This window comes from Plecotus auritus (genome assembly GCF_963455305.1).
Source record: "Plecotus auritus genome assembly, chromosome: 15".
Lineage (NCBI taxonomy): Eukaryota > Metazoa > Chordata > Mammalia > Chiroptera > Vespertilionidae > Plecotus > Plecotus auritus.
Genome location: NC_137781.1, coordinates 12,833,427 through 12,856,979, shown reverse-complemented (window position 1 = coordinate 12,856,979; position 23,553 = coordinate 12,833,427). Strand labels below are relative to the sequence as shown.

General features: G+C 51.4%; 2 protein-coding genes across 21 annotated transcripts in view; both read left to right on the top strand.

Annotated features, from left to right (window-relative positions):
- Positions 1-6,606, top strand: part of CPEB1 (cytoplasmic polyadenylation element binding protein 1) — a 55,171-nt gene extending 48,565 nt beyond the window's left edge. For all 20 annotated transcript variants that reach the window (XM_080651518.1, XM_080651516.1, XM_080651515.1 and 17 more), the window contains 4 exons: positions 1,728-1,926; positions 3,224-3,318; positions 3,805-3,885; positions 5,161-6,606. In XM_080651518.1, coding sequence (XP_080507644.1) covers positions 1,728-1,926; positions 3,224-3,318; positions 3,805-3,885; positions 5,161-5,271 — 486 coding nt within the window. In that variant the 3' untranslated portion in view covers positions 5,272-6,606. The remainder of the gene's footprint in view (positions 1-1,727; positions 1,927-3,223; positions 3,319-3,804; positions 3,886-5,160) is intronic.
- A 2,101-nt stretch (positions 6,607-8,707) lies between these two features.
- RPS17 (ribosomal protein S17) lies at positions 8,708-11,894 on the top strand. The gene is made up of 5 exons (XM_080651697.1): positions 8,708-8,904; positions 9,165-9,316; positions 9,849-9,954; positions 10,645-10,710; positions 11,767-11,894. The coding sequence occupies exons 1-5, from the start codon at positions 8,902-8,904 to the stop codon at positions 11,845-11,847; spliced, it is 408 nt and encodes a 135-aa protein (XP_080507823.1). The 5' UTR covers positions 8,708-8,901; the 3' UTR covers positions 11,848-11,894.
- Positions 11,895-23,553: the final 11,659 nt, after the last annotated feature.

Sequence of the window (23,553 nt, the reverse complement as noted above, 5' to 3'; positions counted from 1 at the left end):
CGCCATTCTCTCCGCTGGGCCACGCAGTGACCCCTTGTTGCTCCTAGGACGTGGTGAGCATGCTCCTCTGCCTGTCCTGCTTTCCCAGGCCCCTCGGCCCCCTCCATGCCCTGCCGCTCCGTCCTGTCCCTTCTTCCCTCATTGCCCTGCAGTGACTTAGCCTCTGTCTTGGTGTGGGACCGTAGGCTGCCCTGCCGCTCCGTCCTGTCCCTTCTTCCCTCATTGCCCTGCACTGACTTAGCCTCTGTCTTGGTGTGGGACCGTAGGCTGCCCTGCCGCTCCGTCCTGTCCCTTCTTCCCTCATTGCCCTGCAGTGACTTAGCCTCTGTCTTGGTGTGGGACCGTAGGCTGCCCTGTCGCTCTGCCTCTTCTACCTCCTTCAGGTCCCTTCCACCACCGAGTGGTCAGCATCTCCCTCCCTCCCTCTCCTTCCCGGATCAGATACATTATTCACCTTTTGGCTCCGCTCTGACCTTCAGACTCACTCTCCAGGCTCCTGCCTGCTTGGCCCGCCTCCCTGGGACCTTTCTTCGGGAATGTCCTTCTGTTTAGTGTAAGAAGAAGCTTGGAGAGCCCGGTGGCCCTTGGCATGTGGACCAAGATGGTGGCACCTCCCGTGGGAGTGGACAAAGCAAAGTGGGCTTTTGCATCTCCTAGCCCAGTGGTCGGCAAACTCATTAGTCAACAGAGCCAAATAGCAACAGAACAATGATTGACATTTCTTTGGAGAGCCAAATTTTTTAAACTTAAACTTCCTCTAACGCCACTTCTTCAAAATAGACTCGCCCAGGCCGTGGTATTTTGTGGAAGAGCCACACTCAAGGGGCCCAAGAGCCGCATGTGGCTCGCGAGCCGCGGTTTGCCGACCACTGTCCTAGTGCAATTGGCTCTGGGTGACTCCTTCCAGGCCCCTCTTCCAGGGTCATCTGGGCCTGGACCCCGGCCAGGTTCCTCCTGGTTGTCCCACACGCCCCGGCCCGGGCTCCGTCGGCGGGTCTTCTGGGCGTGGCTGCCCAGGCTGGTGCTCCCGGTGCCCTGGCCCCGGCAGGTCTGCCTCTCCGTCCTCTGAACCTCCTTCGCTTCTGCCTTTTGCTGGTTTCCACCTCATCTCTTCCTGCTTTGAGACAGCCTTTTAGATCTTTACACATTAATCTTCCAGAACACTATAGTCTGCACTTCACTGTGGATCTCTGCCTGCTCTGCCAGGTTGTGTCCGAGGCAGAGACATGGTCAGCTCCTGCCCTGGTGCTGGTCTGCTCTGTGATTCTGCGTGAGTGGCCCCTGCCTGCCTCTGTCACGCCCACGGCGCTGGCACCCGGGCCAGTGGCCATCGCATACCTTAAGCGCCCCAGCCTCTGCCTCCAGCTCCTGTCCTTAAGTTTCCCTGTGAACCCTTTGTGCTCCTGGGGACTCTGGCCCGTGCTCTCTGCGCATCAGTGTCCACGGCCCTCTGTTGGACCCACACAGGTGCCGGTTTGGTACTGCTTCGCTTGCTCCCCAGGATGAGTGACTGTGCTTGGGCCACTGGCTGTCACATTTGGACACATGGACTCAGTGACAGTCAGCGCTGGTTGGTCTGGGAGAGGGAGGCCTGTGTGCCGGGGCAGCACCTCCCGCCCGCCGCCCGGGCCTCACGCCCGGTCCAGCAAGGCCAGGAGCCGTGCCTCTCCCTGGAGGAGCTGGCCTCGCTCCCTGCCAGCGTGACACACCTTTGCGTGCTTTCCCAGGTACAAGTGATCCCCTGGGTCTTGGCTGACAGCAACTTTTTGCGGAACCCATCTCAGAGAATGGACTCCCGCAGGACGGTGTTTGTGGGCGCCCTGCACGGGATGCTCAATGCCGAGGCCCTGGCGGCCATCCTGAACGACCTGTTTGGCGGAGTGGTGTACGCCGGGATTGACACAGATAAGCACAAGTATCCCATTGGTGAGTGTCCCACTTCCGTGTGGGGAAGCGTGCGGCCCCTGGGAGGTCGCCCAAGATCGTGATATTCCCGTGGGAGCGAGAGGGAGGCCTGGCCCGGGGCTGCAGACGGACACATCCCAGCAGCAGAGTGTCTTTTTCTAGCTAAGCCCCCCTCTGCACCCACCCTCCCCCACCTCCACCTCCCGTGAAGGGGGAAACACACGGAGGCAGAGACCTAGGAGGTGAAAATGGGACAGGAACTTGAGTGGGAAGCTCAGAGCCAAACCGTTTGGGACAGACAATAGGTCCTATTTCACTGAGAGGCCAGTTCTTTCCTGAACTTGCCTGGCTTCCTTTATTAAGTGCTCCTGTGCCAGGCTGAGGGAGAACAGTGGGTGACCCCAGCACAGGGCAGTCTGGGTCCAGCCACTGGGTTCTGGTCAGCCCCTCTGAGCAGGCAGGTCACTTCCAGATGCTGCACAGGAATCTCGGGGGCCGGTTGGAGGTGGAGCAGAGCCTGAACTTTGTGATCGGGACGTGGCTGACCCACTCCCCACACACCTGGTCAGGAGGGAGCCGTGTGCATTGGTGCCGTCGGTGCCGCACCCCAGACAGAGCGGCCTTCTGCGGTGCCAGCGGAGGGGGCCCTTGGCAGGACGAGGCTCTCGCGGCTCCCTGCCTGGTCTCGAGGACCTCGGACGAGGGTGTGGCCGCTGGGCCCACCTTCAGAGAGGGGCTCTAGCTAAATCTGGGCTTCGCTCTGAGCCCTGTAGTCTTCCGTGCCCCTGCCCGCACCAGAGGGCTCTTCCCTCCCCATGCCCGTGTTCCTGTGGGGCCGGTGCCTTTGTGGTCTGTAACTAGCCATCTGAGTCGGTAGCCACCCACTGAATGTGGCTGCTGGGCCGCTGGAAATGCGGCTAGTGCCACACGTTCAAACGATAAGGTTTTGTATATATTGTGTTAAATAAAATATATTAAAATTAATTCCACCACTTCCTCCCCACCCCCCACTTAAACGTGGCTACTAGAAAACTTAAAATTACATAAGTTGCTCACAATACATTTCTATTGGACATCACTGGTCTAGAAACAGGGTTTCCTGAGTGTTGACAAGTGACATTTGGGAGAATTTGGCTAGAACTTCATTCTTGGGCCATAAAATTATCAGCTTAAAAATTAGCCTATCTTTGGTCAAACAATTAACTCACCCCCAGTGCCTTGGTAGGGCCAGACCACATGGTTTCTCTGGCCTATACAGCCTGAGGGCTGGGCGTTCCCACCGTTAGAAGGGGAATTTGTTCTGCTGTTCCTACAACAGGCTCTGGTCGCGTGACCTTCAGTAATCAACGCAGTTACCTGAAAGCCGTCAGTGCTGCTTTTGTGGAGATCAAAACCACCAAGTTCACCAAGAAGGTGAGGGGCTCATCTGTCCCTTCCTCTGGGCCGGTTATCACCAGGGCAGCTGAGACTGGGTGTGCCCTGGGGACTCACGGGGTTCAGGTCTGTGGGGAGCCTGGTTGTGGTGACTCAGGAGAGGGGGCTGCGGCTGCTGAGCCTTCCCAGCCTGCGGGGCGCCTTCCCTGGCTGGGCATTGCCGGAGCCTGACTTCCTTCTCCTGATCTGTGTCCTCTGAACGCTTCCCTGTTACTGGGTGGGAGACTGGGGGCGCAGTGTGCTGGGGGACCAGGCAGGAATGTGTGTGGTCACCCAAACTGCAGAGGCAGCCAGCCTGGCCCTGCGTGGTGAGCTCATCTGTCCCCTGGGGTCTCCACACTCTCCGCCCCTTTAACCCAGGAAGTGCCCTGCATTCACGTGTAGAGCCCCATCGTGCACCCTCCCTCCCAGCTCCTGGCCGCCTGGCGGTACGGCCATTGCCTTCTCCTGTCTCGCTTTGTGCAGGTTCAGATCGACCCCTACCTAGAAGATGCTCTGTGTCATTTCTGCAGTTCTCAGCCTGGCCCTTTCTTCTGTCGCGATCAGGTGAGTCCCCTGGGCCCTGGAGGTGTCTAGGAAGTCCCCCCTTAATTAAAAATGGTCACGCCAGGTTCGTCACACAGAGTGTTGGGGTTCTCGGGTACCTTGTGGTTGTCTGAGCACAGAGGAGGCGCTGGTGATCAGACCAGGGGCACACTGGGATGGTTTGACCCAAAACTCTTGGGAAGGCTCTCAAGTTGAGTCGTGACGCTTGGGCCTTCTCCTCTTACACGGTGTTGGCAGACATGTGGCCTGCTGCTGATCACCGGTGGGTTCTAAGGGTGACAGGAACCTGGGTGGGCCTGGTCAGCGGGACCTGTGAGCCAGGCAGTGTTGTTCCAATTCTTAGGCCTTCGAGGCTGCTCTTCCCCCACTCAGGGACCCTGGACTGCTTTATGTTTATCCCTGGTTTGCACCCCTCGTTGTCAGACACAGGCAGACAGCAGCACAGCAGCTTCTTGTTGACTGTTTCTGGGTGGCGGTGCACACATCTGGGGGTGTTTTTCAGCAAAAAGGCTTCTCACACTTGAATGTGTGTGCACATCGTTTGAGGACCTTGTTTAAATGCAGATTGTGACTCAGCGGGTTTGGGGTGGCCCGAGACTCCATGTTTCTGCCAAGCGTCCAGGTGGTGCCCATGCAGCTGGTCTGTGATGTGTGACGGGAGCTGGGGGCCTGGCAGTGCGTCCACTCTAGTGTTTGCAGTGGTCGCTCAGGTTCGGAGCCCCTGGTAGACGGTGGTTAAACCAAGGCTCCCAGATGAGGGTGTGCAGTGCCTTGGATCTGAGGACGAGCATCTCTCTGATCAGCCTCCATCACAGGTTTTGGGGGGGCCCTCCATTTTTAGGTAATTGCTCAGAGGTCAGTGGTTTGTGAGAGGTTACACAACTCAGAGCAGGAGGTGGGACAGAGCCCAAGGTGCTGTCACCTGCCCTCACTGGGCTGAAGAAGGCATGTCCCTTACACTGGGACCTGGAGTCCCTGTCTCAGATGTCCTTGCACATTAGCAGCCTGCAGGCGAGAGAAGGGCGGGGCCTGAGGAGCCACTGCAGTGGTGAGGGGTGAGGGAAGCTGTACACAGTGGGAGCCCTGAATGTTGGATGAAGTCAGGGCAGCTGCAGGAATATAGCAGGTTTCCCGGGTCGATAGGCTTGTGTTAGGGGTTCTAGGTTCCCCGAGACCCTCTCTTCTAGCGCCACGGAGGCCCCAGGTCTCCCCACTCCCTTGCACGCGGAGCCTACGGCTCACACCGGAGAGCCCTGTCTCCCTCTCTCCACGCAGGTGTGCTTCAAGTACTTCTGCCGGAGCTGCTGGCACTGGCGGCACAGCATGGAGGGCCTGCGCCACCACAGCCCCCTCATGCGGAACCAGAAGAACCGAGATTCCAGCTAGAGAGCCGGCCTTGCCTGGTGGCCTGCAGCGCCCGTGGCTGCCAGGTCAGGCAGTGGCTGCCCCACCTGGGCACCTGGCGACCAGGGAGCCGGCTTCCTGAGGACAAGGGAAGATCGTAGTCACCTTTGCACTTGCTGAGTCTGTCTTTGTTTCTGCACTAATTAACGCACAATGAGTTTTGTCAGGTTTGTTTTCAGGGGCGGGGCCAGGGCAAGGACCCTCTGGCTCACCCTCCAAGCGACTCTGTAGTTTTCCCAGATTTTAGTTCCTCATTTTGCCGATGAAAAGCAAAAAAGAATTACGTGTCCAGAAGGTATTGACACGATGCCTACATCTAGGTTTATTTATTAAAAGCGCTTTTTTTTACATTCCTTGCAATACTGATGGTGGTGATGCGCAGGTCTTGTTGGTTTCATTCTTGCAGTTGCCATACAGTGCCTTTCCATTTATTTAACCCCCACCTGAACGGCATAAACTGAGTGTTCAGCTGGTGTTTTTTTACTGTAAACAACAAGGAGACTTTGCTCTTCATTTAAACCAAAATCATATTTCATATTTTATGCTCAAGGATTTTTACCGGTTCGTTTTTACACTCCTTAAATAGTTTTTAAGTCATTTGGAACAAGAGTTGTGTTTTTTTTTTTCCTGGCAGCTCTTAACATTATAGCAAATTTGTATCTGGGGGACTGCTGGCCACTGTTTCTCACAGTTGCGAATGAAGAGGGGAAAAAAATTGCAACCAAGAAAAAAAATGTGTTTGAATTGCAAACTGGACCGGGTAAGAGGTGTCTGAGCAGCTGCCGTGTATAGGTTTAAACGGTTTATTGCACCTTCTTAAGTTGCACTTATTTGGGGGGGAGGGTTGATAGAAGTTTTTAATCACAAAGTCACAGGACTTCTTTCTTTTGTAACTGAGCTAAAAGGGCTGCTTTGTGGTGGGGGCAGAAGAAGGCTCACAGGAGCCCTTTCTCTCAGAGGGGACAAGTATCCTTCCTTGTTTCTTTGATTTGAGAAATGTATGGAGCAACCGTTGCAGTGGATGGAAATGCTACTGAGATTTGAAAACTTGACTTTTTCTTTCTTTAAAATAAAATCGACTTGCCCCTCTTTGGGAAGCTGTGTGCCAAAGAACCAGTGTCATCCCCCCCCCCCCCCCCCTCGCTGAGCTGACCTTGCATTGTTGCATATCCCAGCTACTCTGTGGGTTTTGTGAAGCTGTGTGTGAAGTCTCTACCTCATTGTAGTATATGCAGGCAAGACTGCACTCTCCTGCAGGTGTGTGGAGTAAGCTGTGGTGTCGTTCCTTTTGGCACATAATAAACACGTTGCAGCAGACTTCTGTTCTTGTCTCGTGTCTCTGTGACTGAGGGGTGGGGGCTGGGGGCAGTGGGGTAATAAGATTTGAGTTAAAAACTCACATTTCCGCTCTGGCTGATTTGGCTCAGTGGATAGAGTGTCAGCCTGAGGACTGAAGGGTCCCGGGTTCGATTCCAGTCAAGGGCACATGCCTGGGTTGTGGGCTTGATCCCCAGTGGGGGACGTGCAGAGCAGCCAATCACTGATTCTCTTTCATCACTGATGTTTCTATATCTCTCTCTCCCCTTTCCTCTCCCTTCCCCTCTGAAATGAATAAAAAACAAAAAAAATTTCCTCCAATTTTCAGTGATGAGTTTCCAGCCCAGGTGGATGGTGGGACCATGGGGGGCCCTACCCCTGTGAGTACTCTTGGTCACTTCCGTGGTCAAGTGCGCCGTGGAGGTGCCTCTGGCAGTGGGTACCACTAGGCCAAGCTCCTCCTCTCTCAGCCACAGTCCAGCTTGGAGGACCTGGGCCACAGCTGCTCGGCAGCTTTTCGTCTCGCTTTGCCTTGAGCCTTGAGCCTTGAGCCTTGAGCCCGTGTCTTCCTGTTGGAGAGCCCTATCACCAGCCCTTGTCCTCGCAGGCTCCCGGGTTCGAGGGTCTGTGGTTTCCTCAGGTAGACTGCCGGGCCCATCTGCTGGGCTGGTCCTTTGGAAGGTTGCCTTTTAGTTTGAGGTGCAGGAACCCTAAACCCTCTGAAGCACCCCTCCTGTGGCAGGTGCAAGAGCCCACTCGTGGGGTCAGGAGTCCCTCAGCCAAGCAGAGCCCTCACCTTCCACTTGAGGCCTGGATAGCAGTGGCTTGGTTTGAAGTTTGCTGGTAAAATAAGTTCCTGCAACTCTCGGAGGGAGTCTGCCTCTCCCCTGCCCATATATATATCGATTTCAGAGAGGGAGGGAGAGGGAGAGTGAGATGGAAACATCAAGGATGAGAGTCACCGATCCGATGCCTGCTGCACACCCTCCACTGGGGATCAAGCCCGCAACTGCGGCGTGTTCATAGGTCAGCGCTCAAGCCACTGAGCCATGCCGGCCAGGCTGTATTCTCCTCCACAGAAAGGGCCTTCCTGCCCTACAGCCTTCCATTCAGAGTGACTGGACTGACCAAGGTGATGGTAGAGGAGTTGAGGAATGAGGTAATGCATCCAACCTGGCCAGCCCAGCCTTTCCTTGAGTCAGTTGTGGGGGAGGGGGGTGGCTAGGGTCTCCCTTTAACAGAGTTGGAGGGAGGGGGCAGGGTACTCCCTAGGCCAGTGGTTGGCAAACTGCGGCTCTTTGGCCCCTTGAGTGTGGCTCTTCCACAAAATACCACGTGCGGGCGCGCACGTTCAGTGCGATTGAAACTTTGTGGCCCATGCACAGAAGTCGGTTTTCGGCTCTCAAAAGAAATTTCAATCGTTGTACTGTTGGTATTTGGCTCTGTTGACTAATGAGTTTGCCGACCACTGCCCAAGGCTAATGAGTTCACCAGGGCGGCCTGCGCTGGTGGTTTGGAGGGCCTGGTTTTAGGATGGGTTTGGCAGAAACAGCCTGAAGACGGTGGTAGTTGGAGAAGGTGCCTCAGTTGTCTGGAGCATTGCAGGTGAGCTGGGCCCTTGGCTTACGTATCTGAGAGCTTGCTTTATGCTGGGCACTGTTCCGGGCACGGGGAGTAGCCACACCAAAGGGCCCTGGCCGCCGAGGAGCTCACCCCTGATTGAGAAGACTCGGACATCACAGTGACAAGTAGTAAGAAACATTAGCGCAGCTTTAAGAGGATAGTGACGCTATGTAAGTTGGAGGGAAAGCCCCTCACATAAGGACGTTTGAGCAAAGGCCGGGGAAAAAGGAGATAAGCTGTCCCAGGTGTACCGGGCCCCCACCAGGCTGGCCGGACAAATCGCTGACCCGTGGACCAGGTGGGGGTCTGGGCAGGGTGCCCTCCTTCCCTCCTCACCTTTCCACGCCCCCGAATGGCTTCCCAAGGACTCCGCCTCCCTCCCTCCCTCCCTCCCTCCCTCCCTCGTGAAGCACAGCAAATAGGCGACCTGGTCCCAGAACCTGGGGGCTAGAGAAGCGGGCCCAAGGCTTCGCGGGCCGGGGCGGGGCGGGGCTGGGAAGCCGGAGACCCGCCCGCCGGCGGCTGCCGCCTGCGCTCCCGCCCCGCGCCGCCAGGGGACGCCCGGCCTCCCGCGCTGGCTCCGCGTCCAGGGAGGGCGGAAGCGGCTGTCTAGCCGGCGCCTTATAGGCCTCTCGTGCTTCCTGTTTCCTCTTTCACCAGGGACCCGCCACCATGGTAGGTACTCTGGGCCGGAGCTGTTATCTCCCGCAATCGACTTCCATCCACGTCTTTCTGCGGCTTCTAACCCCGTCAGGCCGAGGCCTCCGCGGGCCGCTGGCTCCCGCGTCGGTCCCCGCGCTCCAGCTGCGCCCGCTGCTCCTGCCCTCCCTCCCGGGCGCGGCCCCAGCCCGCGGACCCCGGCGGCCGGCGCGTGACGCCGCGCTCCTTCCCGGAGGGGGTCCGGCTCGCGGTGACCCCGTCTCTCCCCCCCGCAGGGCCGCGTTCGCACCAAGACCGTGAAGAAGGCGGCCCGGGTCATCATCGAGAAGTACTACACACGCTTGGGCAACGACTTCCACACCAACAAGCGCGTGTGCGAGGAGATCGCCATTATCCCCAGCAAGAAGCTCCGAAACAAGATCGCGGGGTGAGGGTAGCCGCCGGGGCCTGGCGGGAGGTGGGGCGCGAGGCCTGGGTCTGTCCCGGGTCTGCTGTCGCCATCTCCGGCTCGGGGAGGGGGGACCGTGTCCTGAGGATTTCGCCCGCGCGAGCTCCCCCTCTTCCCCGCGACACCCTGGAGAAGGGCGCTCGCTGCGGGTGAGCGTTTGCAGGGAGTCCCGGTTGGGACGGTGTCGTGTTGGTATCATACCTGGCGGTGACACCTGGCCGCGGTCAGGCCTCCGGGAGACTGAATATTGATTGCAGTGCATTGGGAGGAGAGGAAATGAAGACTGGGGAGGGGTCCTGGGAGTTTGAGGGGAGGATTTGATGCGTTGGCAGAATTTGATAGAGGGGGTGACAGGCAGGCAGGCAGGCGCTGCGTGTCGCTTTCGGAGTCGGGGCTCCTAGGACGGGGGTCCTCTCTCCTCACGGAGGAAGGAGGACTAAAACTGCTGCCCGTGGATCCGGATCAAGGTGCACGGGCGTTCTCAGTGTGTTTCTGGGCGCTTGTGCTGCAGCTATGTCACGCACCTGATGAAGCGGATCCAGAGGGGCCCCGTGAGAGGCATCTCCATCAAGCTGCAGGAGGAGGAGAGGGAGAGGAGAGACAACTATGTGCCCGAGGTGAGCTCTCCGTCTTTCTCTGGCTTCATAGGGACCTCAGCTGAGCTTGAGAAGGAGGTCCTTTACCCATAAACCCTCACCCAGCTGCAGGTGCCCACAACCTGCCTGTCTGGATGTTAGTCTCTGTTCTGCCCTGTTGGGGCCTTTTTTTTTGTAAATTTTAAAATTTATTTCAGAGAGGGTGAGAGAGAAGCATCAGTGATGAGAGAGAATCATTGATTGCTGCCTCCTGCACACCGCCTACTGGGGATCGAGTCCACAACCCCAGGCATGTGCCCTTGCCCGGAATGGAACCCTGGACCCTTCAGTCCGCAGGCTGAAGCTCTATCCACTGAGCAACACCGGCCAGGGGTATTGGGGCCATTTAAGTCCATCCTGGTTTTCACCTGAGAGCCCTTTGTCATGTTTGCTTGCCTTGCCATGGCTTCTGGTTTGATTACTTGCCTTACCACAAGTATTCCCAAAACATGAACATAGTCTTAAGGTTTCCTGAATACCAGTAAGAATAACGAAGGGCACATACAAAGGTAAACTCAAAAGTGATCTTTGGGCCTCTGATCCTTAAGCTGACTGCTCACCTAGTGGGATCCTAGTGCAAGTGTCCCTCTTTTTTAAGAATTTTGGGAGAAGGGCAGGGAAGGTGAAAGATAACTCACTGATTGGTATTTGGCGGGGTTCCTGTTCTTCTAGGTCTCGGCCCTGGATCAGGAGATCATTGAAGTTGATCCTGACACTAAGGAAATGCTGAAGCTCTTGGTAAGCATGTGCTCAGCTCCTAAAGTAGGGCTTCCCAGTAGCATCGTACTGTCTGGAATAATTCCAGGTGTTCTGTTTTCCATACATCATTTTCTTTCGACCTCAGTTCTATGGCTGGCTCCTCACATTTGCCCCCATGGTTCCATCCAGCTGGTTCTTTTTCATTATGTGGGCTTTCCCTCAGGGACTTCATTTCTTCCTTTTTTTAAAAAATTTATCTTTATTGTCGAAAGTGTTACAAATGTCGCCTTTTGTCCCCCCATTGGACTCCCCACCCCCGACTTCATTCCTTCTTTGTCTGTATGCTGACCACTTGAGTGAGCTGTGGTCTCATTTCCAGATGCTTATTACGGGGCACTACTTAGAGAGCTTAGCTGTCTTCAGTACAGGTGGATAGGGGTCTCTTCTGTGGCTTACCTTGGGACTTCTTACATAGCTGTTGATTGCCTAGGGCCTGCCATTTGTAAGGCAGCCTGCCCCAGGCTGGTCCTGGAAAGGAAGTGGCTCTGTGTATGCCTAGAGAAATGATTCGAAAAGGGAGAGATACATACCCCAGGACATTTGGTAATGTCTGGACACACTTTTTTTTTTTTTAATATAGTTTTATTGAGGAAGGGAGAATGAGAGAGCAATAGAAACATCAATGATGAGAGCATCATTGATCGGCTGCCTCCTGCATGCCCCACACGGGATCGCCCACCACTGGGGATCGAGCCCACAACCTGGGCATGTGCCCTGACCTGGTTCATAGGTCAACGCTCAACTGAGCCACGCCGGCCGGGCTGGACACATGTTTTCATTGTCACAGCTGGGGAATCCGAGCGGACACTAGTGGATAGAGGGCAGGGGTGCTGCTAAGCATCCGACAGCGCACGGGGCAGCCTCCTGTTGGAGTGCAGGGTCCTTGAGGTCATTCTGGGGGGGGAGGAAGGAGAAGGCCCTTTGTTGGGTTTCTTTGAGGTCCCACTGCAAGCTGGTAGAGGCTGAGAAGCAAGGCTCGGCGGTGGTCCCGGAGCCATGACCACAGATCTCACTGAACCCATTTTGTTGTTCCAGGACTTTGGCAGTCTGTCCAACCTGCAGGTCACTCAGCCTACAGTTGGGATGAATTTCAAAACACCGCGTGGAGCCGTTTGAATCTTTTGCTATGCTGTAATATTCTCAATAAACCATGGACAACGTTGCCCGTGTTTGTGGGTTGGGTGCTGGTGGAGCAAAGGGCAGGAGTTCTTATCGAGGAAGGGGGCGCTCACTGGCTGCGTCCTGGGTAGGTGGCTCTGACCGCGGGGTAGGTGGCTCTGCTGAGGCTGTGGGTGCATGGGGAGTGGGGAGAGCACTGGGCTGGGGTCCCTCTTGAGTCGTGGGGAAGGAGCTGTTCAGTTGTGTGTTCTGCACACTTGTCTTTTTCCTGCTGATGCTGATCTGGGTGTGTTATGCTGTGCATGTGTGTGGGTCTCTGCACAGAAGTGGCAGAGCTCAGGTCTGGCTGTCCATGGATCCCCTGTACACCTGCTGCTGTGAGACAGGTGCAGCAGACATTCTAAAAATACCTTGTAATTTCAAACTTGGGCGGGGGGGGCGGGGGAGGGAAGCTGCAAGAACAGTACAAAGGAGCTTCAAAATGTTCTACCTAGATCTTCCGGTTGTTTACATTTTTTTTTTTTAAGTATATTTTATTGCTTTTTTACAGAGAGGAAGAGAGAGGGATAGAGAGTTAGAAACATCGATGAGAGAGAAACATCGATCAGCTGCCTCCTGCACACCCCCTACTGGGGATGTGCCCGCAACCAAGGTACATGCCCTTGACCGGAATCGAACCCGGGACCCTTGAGTCCGCAGGCCGACGCTCTATCCACTGAGCCAAACCGGTTTCGGCCGGTTGTTTACATTTTGCCCCAATTGCTTTATATTTTCTGTATATGTACTTGTTTTTTCTGATTCTCAGGGGTTTAGGAGAATGTGTATATGCATAGACAAGTGTGCCCCTTTTTTATTGATTTCACAGACGGAGAGCTAGAAACATCAATGGTGAGAGAGACTGATTGGCTGCCTCCTGCACACCCCCCACTGCGGACCAAGCCCGCAACCTGGGCATGTGCCCTTAGCCAGAATCAAACTTGGGACTCTTCAGTCCACGGGCCGACACTAGTCTATCCACTAAGCCAAACCAGCTAGGGCAACAGGTGCCCTTTTGATTTCAGAGACAGAAAAAGATAGAAACATCAATGATGATAGAAACATCAATTGGCTGCCTCTTACATGCCTCCTACGGGGAGGAGACTGCAACCTGGGCATGTGCCCACAGAATGGTCAAAACCAGGAAATAGGACATTGATTTAATAATTCCATAGCCCTTTAGCCTCCTGTCTTTCATGACTGACATCTTTGAAAAGTACTGGCTGATTTTGTGGACTGTCCTTCAGTTTGGCTCTGATGTTCCTCGCAATTGGATTTACTCCAGCCTTCTGTAGTGTTACAGAGGGGGTGCTGTGTTCTTGGGCATCTACTGAGGCAGACTACCGCCTGGACCCACTTTTAGTGATTGCTCTGAGCAGTTGTGTTGGCGTATCTATCAAAGTTCCGGTTTCCCTTTGTAACTTGGGAGGTTTTGAGGGTAAGTATCTTTGTCAGTTTTTTGCTCACTGCTGTTAGCACTCACTCCATTTACCCCCTTTATTAGTATTGTAAGGAAGAGCCTCTTATTTACAGCAAACTGGTTTCCATTTTTTGGTGTGGGGTTGTATTCTCAACAAATCCTCTTGCCTTCTAAATAACAGCTCATAAAGCCCTGTGCGTAAGTTAGCTGTGGGCACGGACAACAGGGTGGTGAAGGCCTGGGGGGCGGGGGGTAGGGAGGCGGGCAGTGGGGGAAAGGGGGGAACATCTGTAATACCAATGAAGATTTTTAAAATTGTTTGAAAAGGTCACAAAAGTTTTTGTTTTTTAAGAAAAGCCTCCCCACTCCCCCTTAGGTTTTTGGTGCCCGTCGTGAGGAAAGGGTGGCCTTTTGGTGCAGGTGACCAATGAGCCAGGTTAATGAGATCAACCCTAAAACTAGCGAGCCTGTTTGCCACACCCCACCAGGAGGCAGTGTGGTCACATCAGCCGCCTCACCTGCGGGGCCCGGCGCCCCGAGCACCTTAGATGTGGGGAGGGGCGGGGAGGGACCCGGCAGGCCCCGCGCCGCGAGAAGGTGCTGTTCAGGCGCCTGTAGAGGAGCCCATGGGCCTCGGTCCTCATCTGGAGACCCCGGCGCGCTCATTAACTTCCGGTGGGGCTTGTGGAGGCCGACGCAGCCCCGCCCCCGAGGGCTGGCCTCGCGCACGTGCGGCGAGTGGGCGGGGCCGGCGCAGGTGTTGGCGTGCGCGCCGCGCGGGTGGGAGAGGTCGGGGCGCTGGGAGCCGCCTGAGGGCCGGGTTCGCCCTCGGTGCTGGCGCCCCCCCACCCCCGCCCCCGGTTACTCGGGCCCTGGGGACCGCCTCCCAGGGCTCCTGGCATAAAACGGACCCGAGGGCTCTCCGTCTGCGCCAGGGACTCCGCTCCGCAGAGGGGACAGTGCCTCAGGTCAGTTTGGCTTGTTTTTTCGTCTTCGGTTATTTATGTTACTTTTCGAAGTGCAATGACTCACAGTTAGCTAGAAAATGAACACATTAAACATTAAAAAAACCCAATGAGCCATAACCGGTCTGGCTCAGTGGATAGAGCGTCGGCCTGCGGACTGAAGGGTCCCGGGTTCGATTCCGGTCAAGGGCATGTACCTTGGTTGCGGGCATGTCCCCAGTGGGGAGTGTGCAGGAGGCAGCTGATCGATGTTTCTCTCTCATCGATGTTTCTAACTCACTATCCCTCTCCCTTCCTCTCTGTAAAAAATCAATAAAATATATTTAAAAAAACAGCAAGGAGGGAACTGAGGAAAATGTTCAGAGAATTCAAGGACGAGTGGGAGTGAAGGAATGTTGACGTGAATTTATAAATGGACAAATAAGAAGTGACTTGCTGCTGTACTTGAGGTTGCTGCTTTTCCTCGTTGGCTTTTGGGGCGGGGGGGACCCCATTCAAGTGAGGAAGGCGGACAAAGCTCCTTTTCCCTCCGGCTGCCGGGCTGCTGGCATCGGCCTCCGTGGCGGGCCGTGGAGCCTCCAGCTGCGGGTGGTTTTCACGTTTCTAACAGGCCTGAGGCCACGGCCACCGCAGGGGAAGGGCGGCCTGTGGACGGAGGCGAAGTCCACGGCAGTGTCCGCGCTGAGAGCTGCGCGGGCCTCCATGTCGCTCCCGCTGCTGCCCGCTGGGCTGGCCGCCCTCAGTGGTTGCCAGGACAGAGTCATCATTTTGCATGAGGTCGCACCTACACCTTTACAGCTCAATAGTGTTTCCACCTGTCTCACAGCATCCGGAAGTTGTTTAAAAAGTGTGTGGGGGAGCTGGGTGGACTAAAAGGGGTCAGTGCGGGGGAACAGGGGACATAGGTAATACTGATAGGGGCAGAAATAGAATATTGGGGACCAGCTCTAATAGTAAGAAATAGTAATTATGCTCAGTTAACAGTGATGGTTTTGTTCTGATTAAAAAAGGCACATTCTGCCCTGGCTGGTTTGGCTCAGTGAATAGAATGTCGGCCTGCGGACTGAGGGGTCACGGGTTCCATTCCGCTCAAGGGCACATGCCCGGGTTGTGGGCTTGATCCCCGGGCCGGGGGCGCGTGCAGGAGGCAGCCCATCCATGATTCTCTCTCATCATTGTGTTTCTCTCTCTCTCTCCCTTCCTCTTTGAAATCAATAAAAAAATATTTTTAACCAAAAGAAGTTTGGAGATTTAAATAACAATATGATACATGCCCATGAATAAACCAATAATGTAAATAGGAGAAAAAAAGTTCAATAAAAAAAGCTTAATTTTTTTGCCGAAACCGGTTTGGCTCAGTGGATAGAGCGTTGGCCTGCAGACTGAAGGGTCCCGATTTCGATCCCGGTCAAGGGCATATACATTGGTTGCGGGCACATCCCCAGTGGGAGGTGTGCAGGAGGCAGCTGATCCATGTTTCTCTCGCATCGATGTTTCTAGCTCTCTATCCCTCTCCCTTCCTCTCTGTAAAAAATCAATAAAATATATTAAAAAAAAAAAAAAAAAAGCTTAATTTTCAAAAAAGTGTTGCAAGCCCTGGCTCAGTTGGTTGGAGCATTCATTGTCCCTTGCACCGGAAGCTCCCAGCGTTGGTTCCTGGTCAGGGCACATACCCGCGTTTTAGATGCCAGGTCAGGGCACCCCCCAGAGGCAACCAATTTAGGGTTAATTCTTTCCCTCCCTCCCTCTCTTTCCCTCTCTGGGAGTCAATAAACAATTTTTAGAAAGTCTTTTGAGTGATTTTTTATTTATTTTTTAATTATTGGGCATAGCGACATGACAAAAAAAAAAGCGGGCTTTGAATGTTTAAGGTATGAGTAGCTCATTCATTCCCTAAACATGGAAAGCTGTTTACCAATGTTGAGTTAATTTCTCTGGGGAAAAAAAATGCCCAGAGAAAATAAACTTATTTAAGGCAACTAGCCTTTGGATGAGAATGGTTGCTTGAAGAGTTGAGAACATTGAAAACAATATCAATAGTTAATTAAAAACAGGGCAAACCATTTTGAATAGTTTTTTTTGGCACTTGATCAGTTGTTTATTCAGGGCTCAATACGCAGTTTGCAGATTGAAGAATTGGCCTCTGAACAGTCTGCGTAGAACCACTACAGGTGAGAATATTTTTAAAGCTGCGAAATCACTAATTTAGTTTAACCTTAAGTGGGGATTGGCAGAACTAATGTTGGAGTTGATGGTTGTAAGAATATCTGTAGAGCAGGAAAGAACTTATTTGGAGAGGTTTAAAACCTTGCAAAAGTGTGAGGTATTTAAAACCTATGCTATCCTATATAATAAAAAGGTAATATGCAAATCGACCGAATGGCAGAATGACTGGTTGCTATGATACGCACTGACCACCAGGGGGCAGATGCTCAACACAGGAGCTGCCCCCTGGTGGTCAGTGCGCTCCCACAGGAGGGTGCTGCTCAGCCAGAAGCCAGGCTCACGGCTGTGGCGAGTACAGCGGCAGTGGTGGGAGCCTCTCCCACCTCCACTACAGGCGGGCGGTAAGGAGTGAGGGGTCCCAGACTGCAAGAGCCCCAGACTGCAAGAGCCCCGGACTGCAAGAGGGATGTCTGACTGCCCCAGGGGGGATTGGGCCTAAGCCGGCAAGTGGATATCCCCCAAGGGGTCCCGGACTGCGAGAGGGTGCAGGCCGGGCTGAAGGGACCCCCCCTTCAGTGCACAAATGTCGTGCACTGGGCCTCTAGTTAAAAAATAAAATAAAATAAAATTTATTTTTCAGTTACAGTTGACATTCAGTATTCTTTTATAAGATGTATAGCATAGTGGTTAGAAATTTGTATAACTTACAAAGTGATTTCTTCAGTAAGTCTAGTACCTATGTGGCACCATACATAGTTATTGCAGTATTATTGAAATAGTCCCTATACTGTTCTTTACATCCCCATGACTATATTATAACTACTAATTTGTACTTTTTATCCCTTCACCTTTTTCACCCAGCCCCCCAATCCTCTTCCTATCCGGCAACCCTCAGTTTGTTCTCTGTATCTATGAGTCTGTTTCTGTTTTATTTTTTTTAAACTATATTTATTGATTTTTTTACAGAGAGGAATGGAGTGGGATAGATAGTTAGAAACATTGATGAAAGAGAAACATCAATCAGCTGCCTCCTGCACACCCGCTACTGGAGATGTGCTCGCAACCAAGGTACTTGCCCTTGACCAGAATCGAACCTGGAACCCTTCAGTCTGCAAGCTGATGCTCTATCCACTGAGCCAAACCAGTTAGGGCCTGTTTCTGTTTTATTTGTTCACTTATTTTGCTCTTTAGATACCATATGTAAGTGAAATCATATGGTATTTGTCTTTCTCTGTCTGGCTTATTTCACTTAGCATATTATCTCTCTGGTTCATCTATGTTGTTGCAAATGAAATGGTAAGATTTCATTCTTTTTTATAGTCAAGTAATATTCCATTTATATATCTGGGGTTGCTCCCGTATCTTGGCTGTTATAAATAACTAGAGGCCCGGCGCACGAAATTTGTGCACTCGGGGGGGGGGGGGCAGGGAAGGGTCCTTCAGCCCAGCCTGCGCCCTCTCGCAGTCCAGGAGCCCCGGGATTGATCACCCGCAGAGGGAGGCCCCACCCACTGCCACTGGCCGGATGGCCTGGGCCTCCCTCTGCAGGGCGATCATGGGGCGATGGCGGGGCCCCCCCGACCAATCACATCACACCTGCCTTGGCGGCGGCAGTCAGTGCTGGGTTGCCGCAGCGCCCGTGACCCAGGAGGGACCGAGCGGTCAGCAGTTCAGCCTGCTCGACAGTCACCGCCCACCCGAGCCTGCTGCGCACCCAGCCTGGCGTCCGGTTGTCTGTTGAGTCGTTTGGACATTACGGACCCTGGCCCTTTATATATTAGGGTGCTGCAGTGAACATAGGGGTTCATATATCTTTTCAAATTAAATGTTTTGGATTGCTTCCGATAAATGCCTAGAAGTATGATTGTTATGTCATGGCGGTTCTGTTTTTAATCTTTGAGGGACCTCCATACTGTTTTCTGTAGTGGCTGTACCAATTTGCATTCCCACCAACAGTGCATGGGGGTTCCCTTTTCTCCACATCCCTTTGTTGTTGATTGATTGAAGATGTGCATTCTAGGACAGCTGAGGTGATATGTCATTGTGGATTTAATTTACATTTCCCTGATAATAATTAACATTGAGCATTTTTCATGTGTCTGTGGGTCATCTGTGTGTCCTCTTTGGAAGTGTCTATTCAGGTCCTCTACCCATTTTTAAAATATATATTTTTATTGATTTGGGGGAGGGAGAGAGAGATAAAAAAAATCAATGATGAGAGAGAATCATTGATTGGCTGCCCCACTGAGGATCGAGCCCGCAACCCAGGCATGTGCCCTTGACTGGAATCAAACCTGGGACCCTTCAGTCCGCAGGCCACACTCTATCCTCTGAGCCACACCAGCAGCTAGAGCTGCTTTTATATATATATATATATTATTGATTTCAGAGAGGAAGGGAGAGAGAGAGAAACGTCAGTGTCATTGATCGGCTGCCTCCTGTATGACCCACACTGGGGATCAAGCCTGCAACCAGGGCATGTGCCTTGACCGAGAATCGAACTGTGACCTCCTGGTTCATGGGTCAATGCTCAACCACTGACCACACCAGCTGGGCCAAGCCAGATTGTTTTTCCTGTTGTTAAATTGTATGAGTTATTTATGTATTTTGGATATTAACCGCTTATCGGATGTACCATTTGTGAATATTTTCTCCCATTGAGATGACTCTTGGTGGGCTCAGGTAGCTTCAGGGTGGGGCCAGTTGCTAGAAGAACCAATCATGTGATTAGAGGATTGGAACTTGCAGCCCCATTCACTGACTGCTGGGAGGGGAGAGGGGCTGGAGATTGAGTTAATTGCCAATAGTCAGTGACTTAATCAATCCTGCCTGCATAACGGAGCCTCCAATAACAACTCTAAGTGACGAGGTTTGGAGAGTTTCTGAGTTAGTGGTGTTATGCCCAGATTTCGTGATTCCCAAAGACCACGAGGAAGCCGAGTCCGATGCAAAAGCAAAGAGCCTTTTAATCGAGCTAGCTCGAGCTCAGTCCCACACACACACCCACCGGCGCAGCGGCGAGGTGGAGAGAGAGAGAGAGAGAGAGAGTCAGCCCCCAAATGCGCTGATTTATAGGGGGCCTGGGAGAGGTAGGAGGGGTGAGGTAGTGTGGCCTCTGCTGATTGGTTGGGTCAGGTTGCACATTGGGGCAGGGCACGGCTTACTTTCCTCTTGCATTTCTATTGGCTAATTCAAAAGTGTGGGTTGGGCTCTTGGAGAGGTTCTAGGGTGGGAACCTGACTCCAGGAGGTGGAGGACATGGAACAAAAGGAACATGGAGTCGGTCTCTCCCCGCCCTTTCAGTGGAAGTGTTGGAAGGGTGGCATATCCAATATTTCTTGGGGACAGAAGCTGAACCTTTCATCTAGCCCCATGGTCGGCAAACTGCGGCTTGTGAGCCACATGTGGCTCTTTGGCCCCTTGAGTGTGGCTCTTCCACAAAATACCACGGCCTGGGCGAGTCTATTTTGAAGAAGTGGCGTTAGAAGTTTAAGTTTAAAAAAATTGGCTCTCAAAAGAAATTTCAATCGTTGTACTGTTGATATTTGGCTCTGTTGACTAATGAGTTTGCCGACCACTTACCTAGCTGTTTATTCCTGTCCTTTAAAATAAACCAGTAATGGTATTTTTTTCCCTGAGTTCTCTGAGCCATTATAGCACTTTTTTGAACCTGAGGCAGTATCATGGGAGCCCCCGATTTGTAGCCCAGTCAGAAGTGTGGGTAACCTGCGGACCCACTACTTGTGATTGGCATCTGAAACAGCAAGCGGTCTTGAGCTCTTAACCTGTGAGGTCTGTGCCAACTCTGGGTAGTTAGTGTGAAAATTGAATTAAATTGGCCCTAGCCAGTTGGGCTCAGAGGAAAGAAAGAGCATCAGCCTTTGGACTAAAGGGTCCCAGGTTCAATTCCGGTCAAGGGCAACCAGGCGTGTGTCTCTCTCACATTGATGTTTCTCTCTCTGTGTCTTCTTCCTTTGTTCTCTCTAAAAATCAATGGAAAAATATCCTCCTGTGAGGATTAACAAAACAAAGCAAAACCAAAGAGAGAGGGAGAATTGAATTAAACTGTAGCCCATCCAGTTTGTGTCTACAGAGAATTGGGGGATTGCTTGGTTTGGAAAAACCCCCATATAGATGTTACTGTAAATGGAACTGCTTTCTTAATTTATTTTCCTAGTTGCTCATTACTGGTGTATAAAATCACAGCTGAATTTGTGCGATCGCTCTGTACTCTGTAATTTTGCTGAATTTGTTTATTAGCTCAAGGAGCTTTCTTGCAGGCGTTCCTTGGGATTGTCTTTGCCTGGGATCATGTCACCTGCAAAGAGAGATGGTAGTGTTACTTCGTTTCCAGTTTGGGTGCCTTCCCTGTGTTTTAATTGCTCTGGATAGGACTTCCGGGGCAAGGTTAAGCAGCAGTGCTGAAAGCAGGCATGCCGTTCTCACTGGTGAGAGCACAGAGAACGCTTTCAAGCTTTCCTCGTGGGGCATGAGGTTCGTTGTGGGCTTTTCTTAAATGTCCTTTATTGTGTTGGGCCATCTTCCCTCTGTTCCTCGTTTCTGAGAGTTTCTATCATGAAAGAGGGCTGGCTTTTGGAAATGCCATTCCTGTGTCAACTAAGATGATGATGTGGTTTGTTCTCCTGCTACCGGATGTATTATATAGATTGAGTTTCTTGTATTGAAAAGTGGTTGTTTCATTTTTTTGTATGTGTCTGTCCAGTTTTTCCAACACTACTTCTTGAATATATTCCCTTTTTAAAAAATTTTTATTGTCTTTCACAATTACAGTGGACATTCAACTAGTATTTACATTAGTTGACTATAAACTAATATTTAGGTTAGTTTCAGATGTTCAAATATTACTAAGTTTCAGTGGGTAGACATTTGTATGATTTATGAGGTGATCCGCCGATAAATCTAGCACCCACCTGGCACCATAGTTATCACAGTATTATTGACTCTATTATTATTGGCTGTACTTACATCCTCGGGACTGTTTTGCAGTTATCAACTTGTACTTCTTAGTCCCTTTACCTTTTCCATTCAGTCCCCAACCCGCCATCCGGCAACCCTCGGTTTCTTCTCCGTATCTATGAGCCTGTTTCTGTTTTGTTTGTTCACTTATTTTGTTCTTTAGATCCCACATGTAAGTGAAATCATATAGTATTTGTCTTTCTCTGTCCGACTTGTTTCACTTCGCATAATACCTTCTTGGCTCATCCATGTTGTCGGAAATGGTAAGATTTCATTCTTTTTTGTGGCTGAGTCATCATTCACTGTACTAGTATATATGCTGTACCACCTCTTCTTTACTCACTCGTCTGTCTGTGGGCACTGAGGTTGCTCCCGTATCCTGGCTGTTGTAAATAATGATACAGTGAGCGTAGGGATGCGTATATCTTTTCAAATGAGTGTTTTGGGTTTCTTTGGATAAATACCTAGAAGTGGAATTGCTGGGTCATATGGTAGTTCTATTTTTAATTTTTTGAGGAACCTCCATAATGTTTTCCATAGTGACTGCACCAATTTGCAATCCCTCCAACAACGCATGAGGGTTCCCTTTTCACATCTTCACCAACACTTGTTGTTTGTTGATTTATTGATAGCTATTCTGACAGGTATGAGGTGATATATCACTGCGGATTTAATTTGCATTTTCCTGATGATTGGTGGCATTGAGCATCTTTTTTATATGTCTGTTGGCCAACAATGTCCTCTTTGGAGAAATATCTATTCAGGCTCTCTGCCCATTTTTAATTTTTTTTTAAATATATTTTATTGATTTTTTACAGAGAGGAAGGGAGAGGGATAGAGAGCTAGAAACATCGATGAGAGAGAAACATCGATCAGCTGCCTCCTGCACACCTCCCACTGGGGATGTGCCCGCAACCAAGGTACATGCCCTTGACCGGAATTGAACCCGGGACCCCTCAGTCCGCAGGCCGACGCTCTATCCACTGAGCCAAACCGGTTTCGGCATTTTTTTTTTTTTCTGTTTTAAGTTGTATGAGTTCATGTATTTTGGATATTAATCCCTTATCAGATGTATTATTTGTGACTATTTTTTTCATTAAGTAAGTTGTCTTTTTGTTTTGTTTATAGTTTCCTTTGCTCTGCAAAAATTCTTTTTACATATATTTTTATTGATTTCAGAGAGGAAGGGAGAGGGAGAGAGAGAGAGAAACATCAGTGATGAGAGAGAATCATGGATTGGCTGCCTCCTGCACGCCCCCCACTGGGGATCGAGCCCACAACCCGGGCATGTGCCCTTGACCGGAATCAAACCTGGGACCCTTCAGTCCACATGCTGACGCTCTATCCACTGAGCCAAACTGGCTAGCGCTCTGCAAAATTTTTTAGATGGATGTAGTCCCATTTGTTTATTTTTGTTTGTTCCCCTTGGAGATTATTAGAAAAAAATATTACTAAGAGCGATGTCAAAGAGCTTACTACCTAGGTTTTCTCTAGGAGTTTTATGGTTTCAGTGTTAACATTTAAGTCTTTAATCAATTTTCAGTGAATTCTTATATGTGGTGTGAGAAAGTGGTCTAGTTTTTTGTTTTTGTTTTTTTTTTGCGTGTGTCTGTCCACTTTTTCCAACACTATTTCTTGAATAGACTGTTCTTAACCATATTGTATATTCTTGCCATTTTTTTCTTATATTAATTAACTGAATATATAGATGTGGGTTTATTTCTGACTGTGGGTTTATTTCTGACTCTTCGTTTCATTGATCTCTGTGTCAATTGTTTTTTGTTTTTTTTAAAATATATATTTTATTAATTTTTTTACAGAGAGGAAGGGAAAGGGATAAAGAGTTAGAAACATCAGTGAGAAAGAAACATAGATCAGCTGCCTCCTGCACACCCCCTACTGGGGATGTGCCCACAACCAAGGTACATGCCCTTGACCGGAATCGAACCTGGGACCCTTCAGTCTGCAGGCCGACGCTCTATCCACTGAGCCAAACTGGTTAGGGCTGGTGTATATTTATTTTAATGTGCTGATGGATTTGGTTTGCTTATGTTTTATTGAGGATCTTTGCATATCCTATATAATAAAAGCCTAAAATGCTAAGTGTCCATTCGTTCGGTTGGCTGTTCAACCAATCAA

Bases quoted from the DNA above. Each gene is read 5' to 3' on its own strand.
- RPS17 (XM_080651697.1), top strand. The intron at 9,955-10,644 runs GTGAGCTCTCCG...CTGTTCTTCTAG, and splicing joins GAGACAACTATGTGCCCGAG to GTCTCGGCCCTGGATCAGGA. The intron at 10,711-11,766 runs GTAAGCATGTGC...TTGTTGTTCCAG, and splicing joins AGGAAATGCTGAAGCTCTTG to GACTTTGGCAGTCTGTCCAA.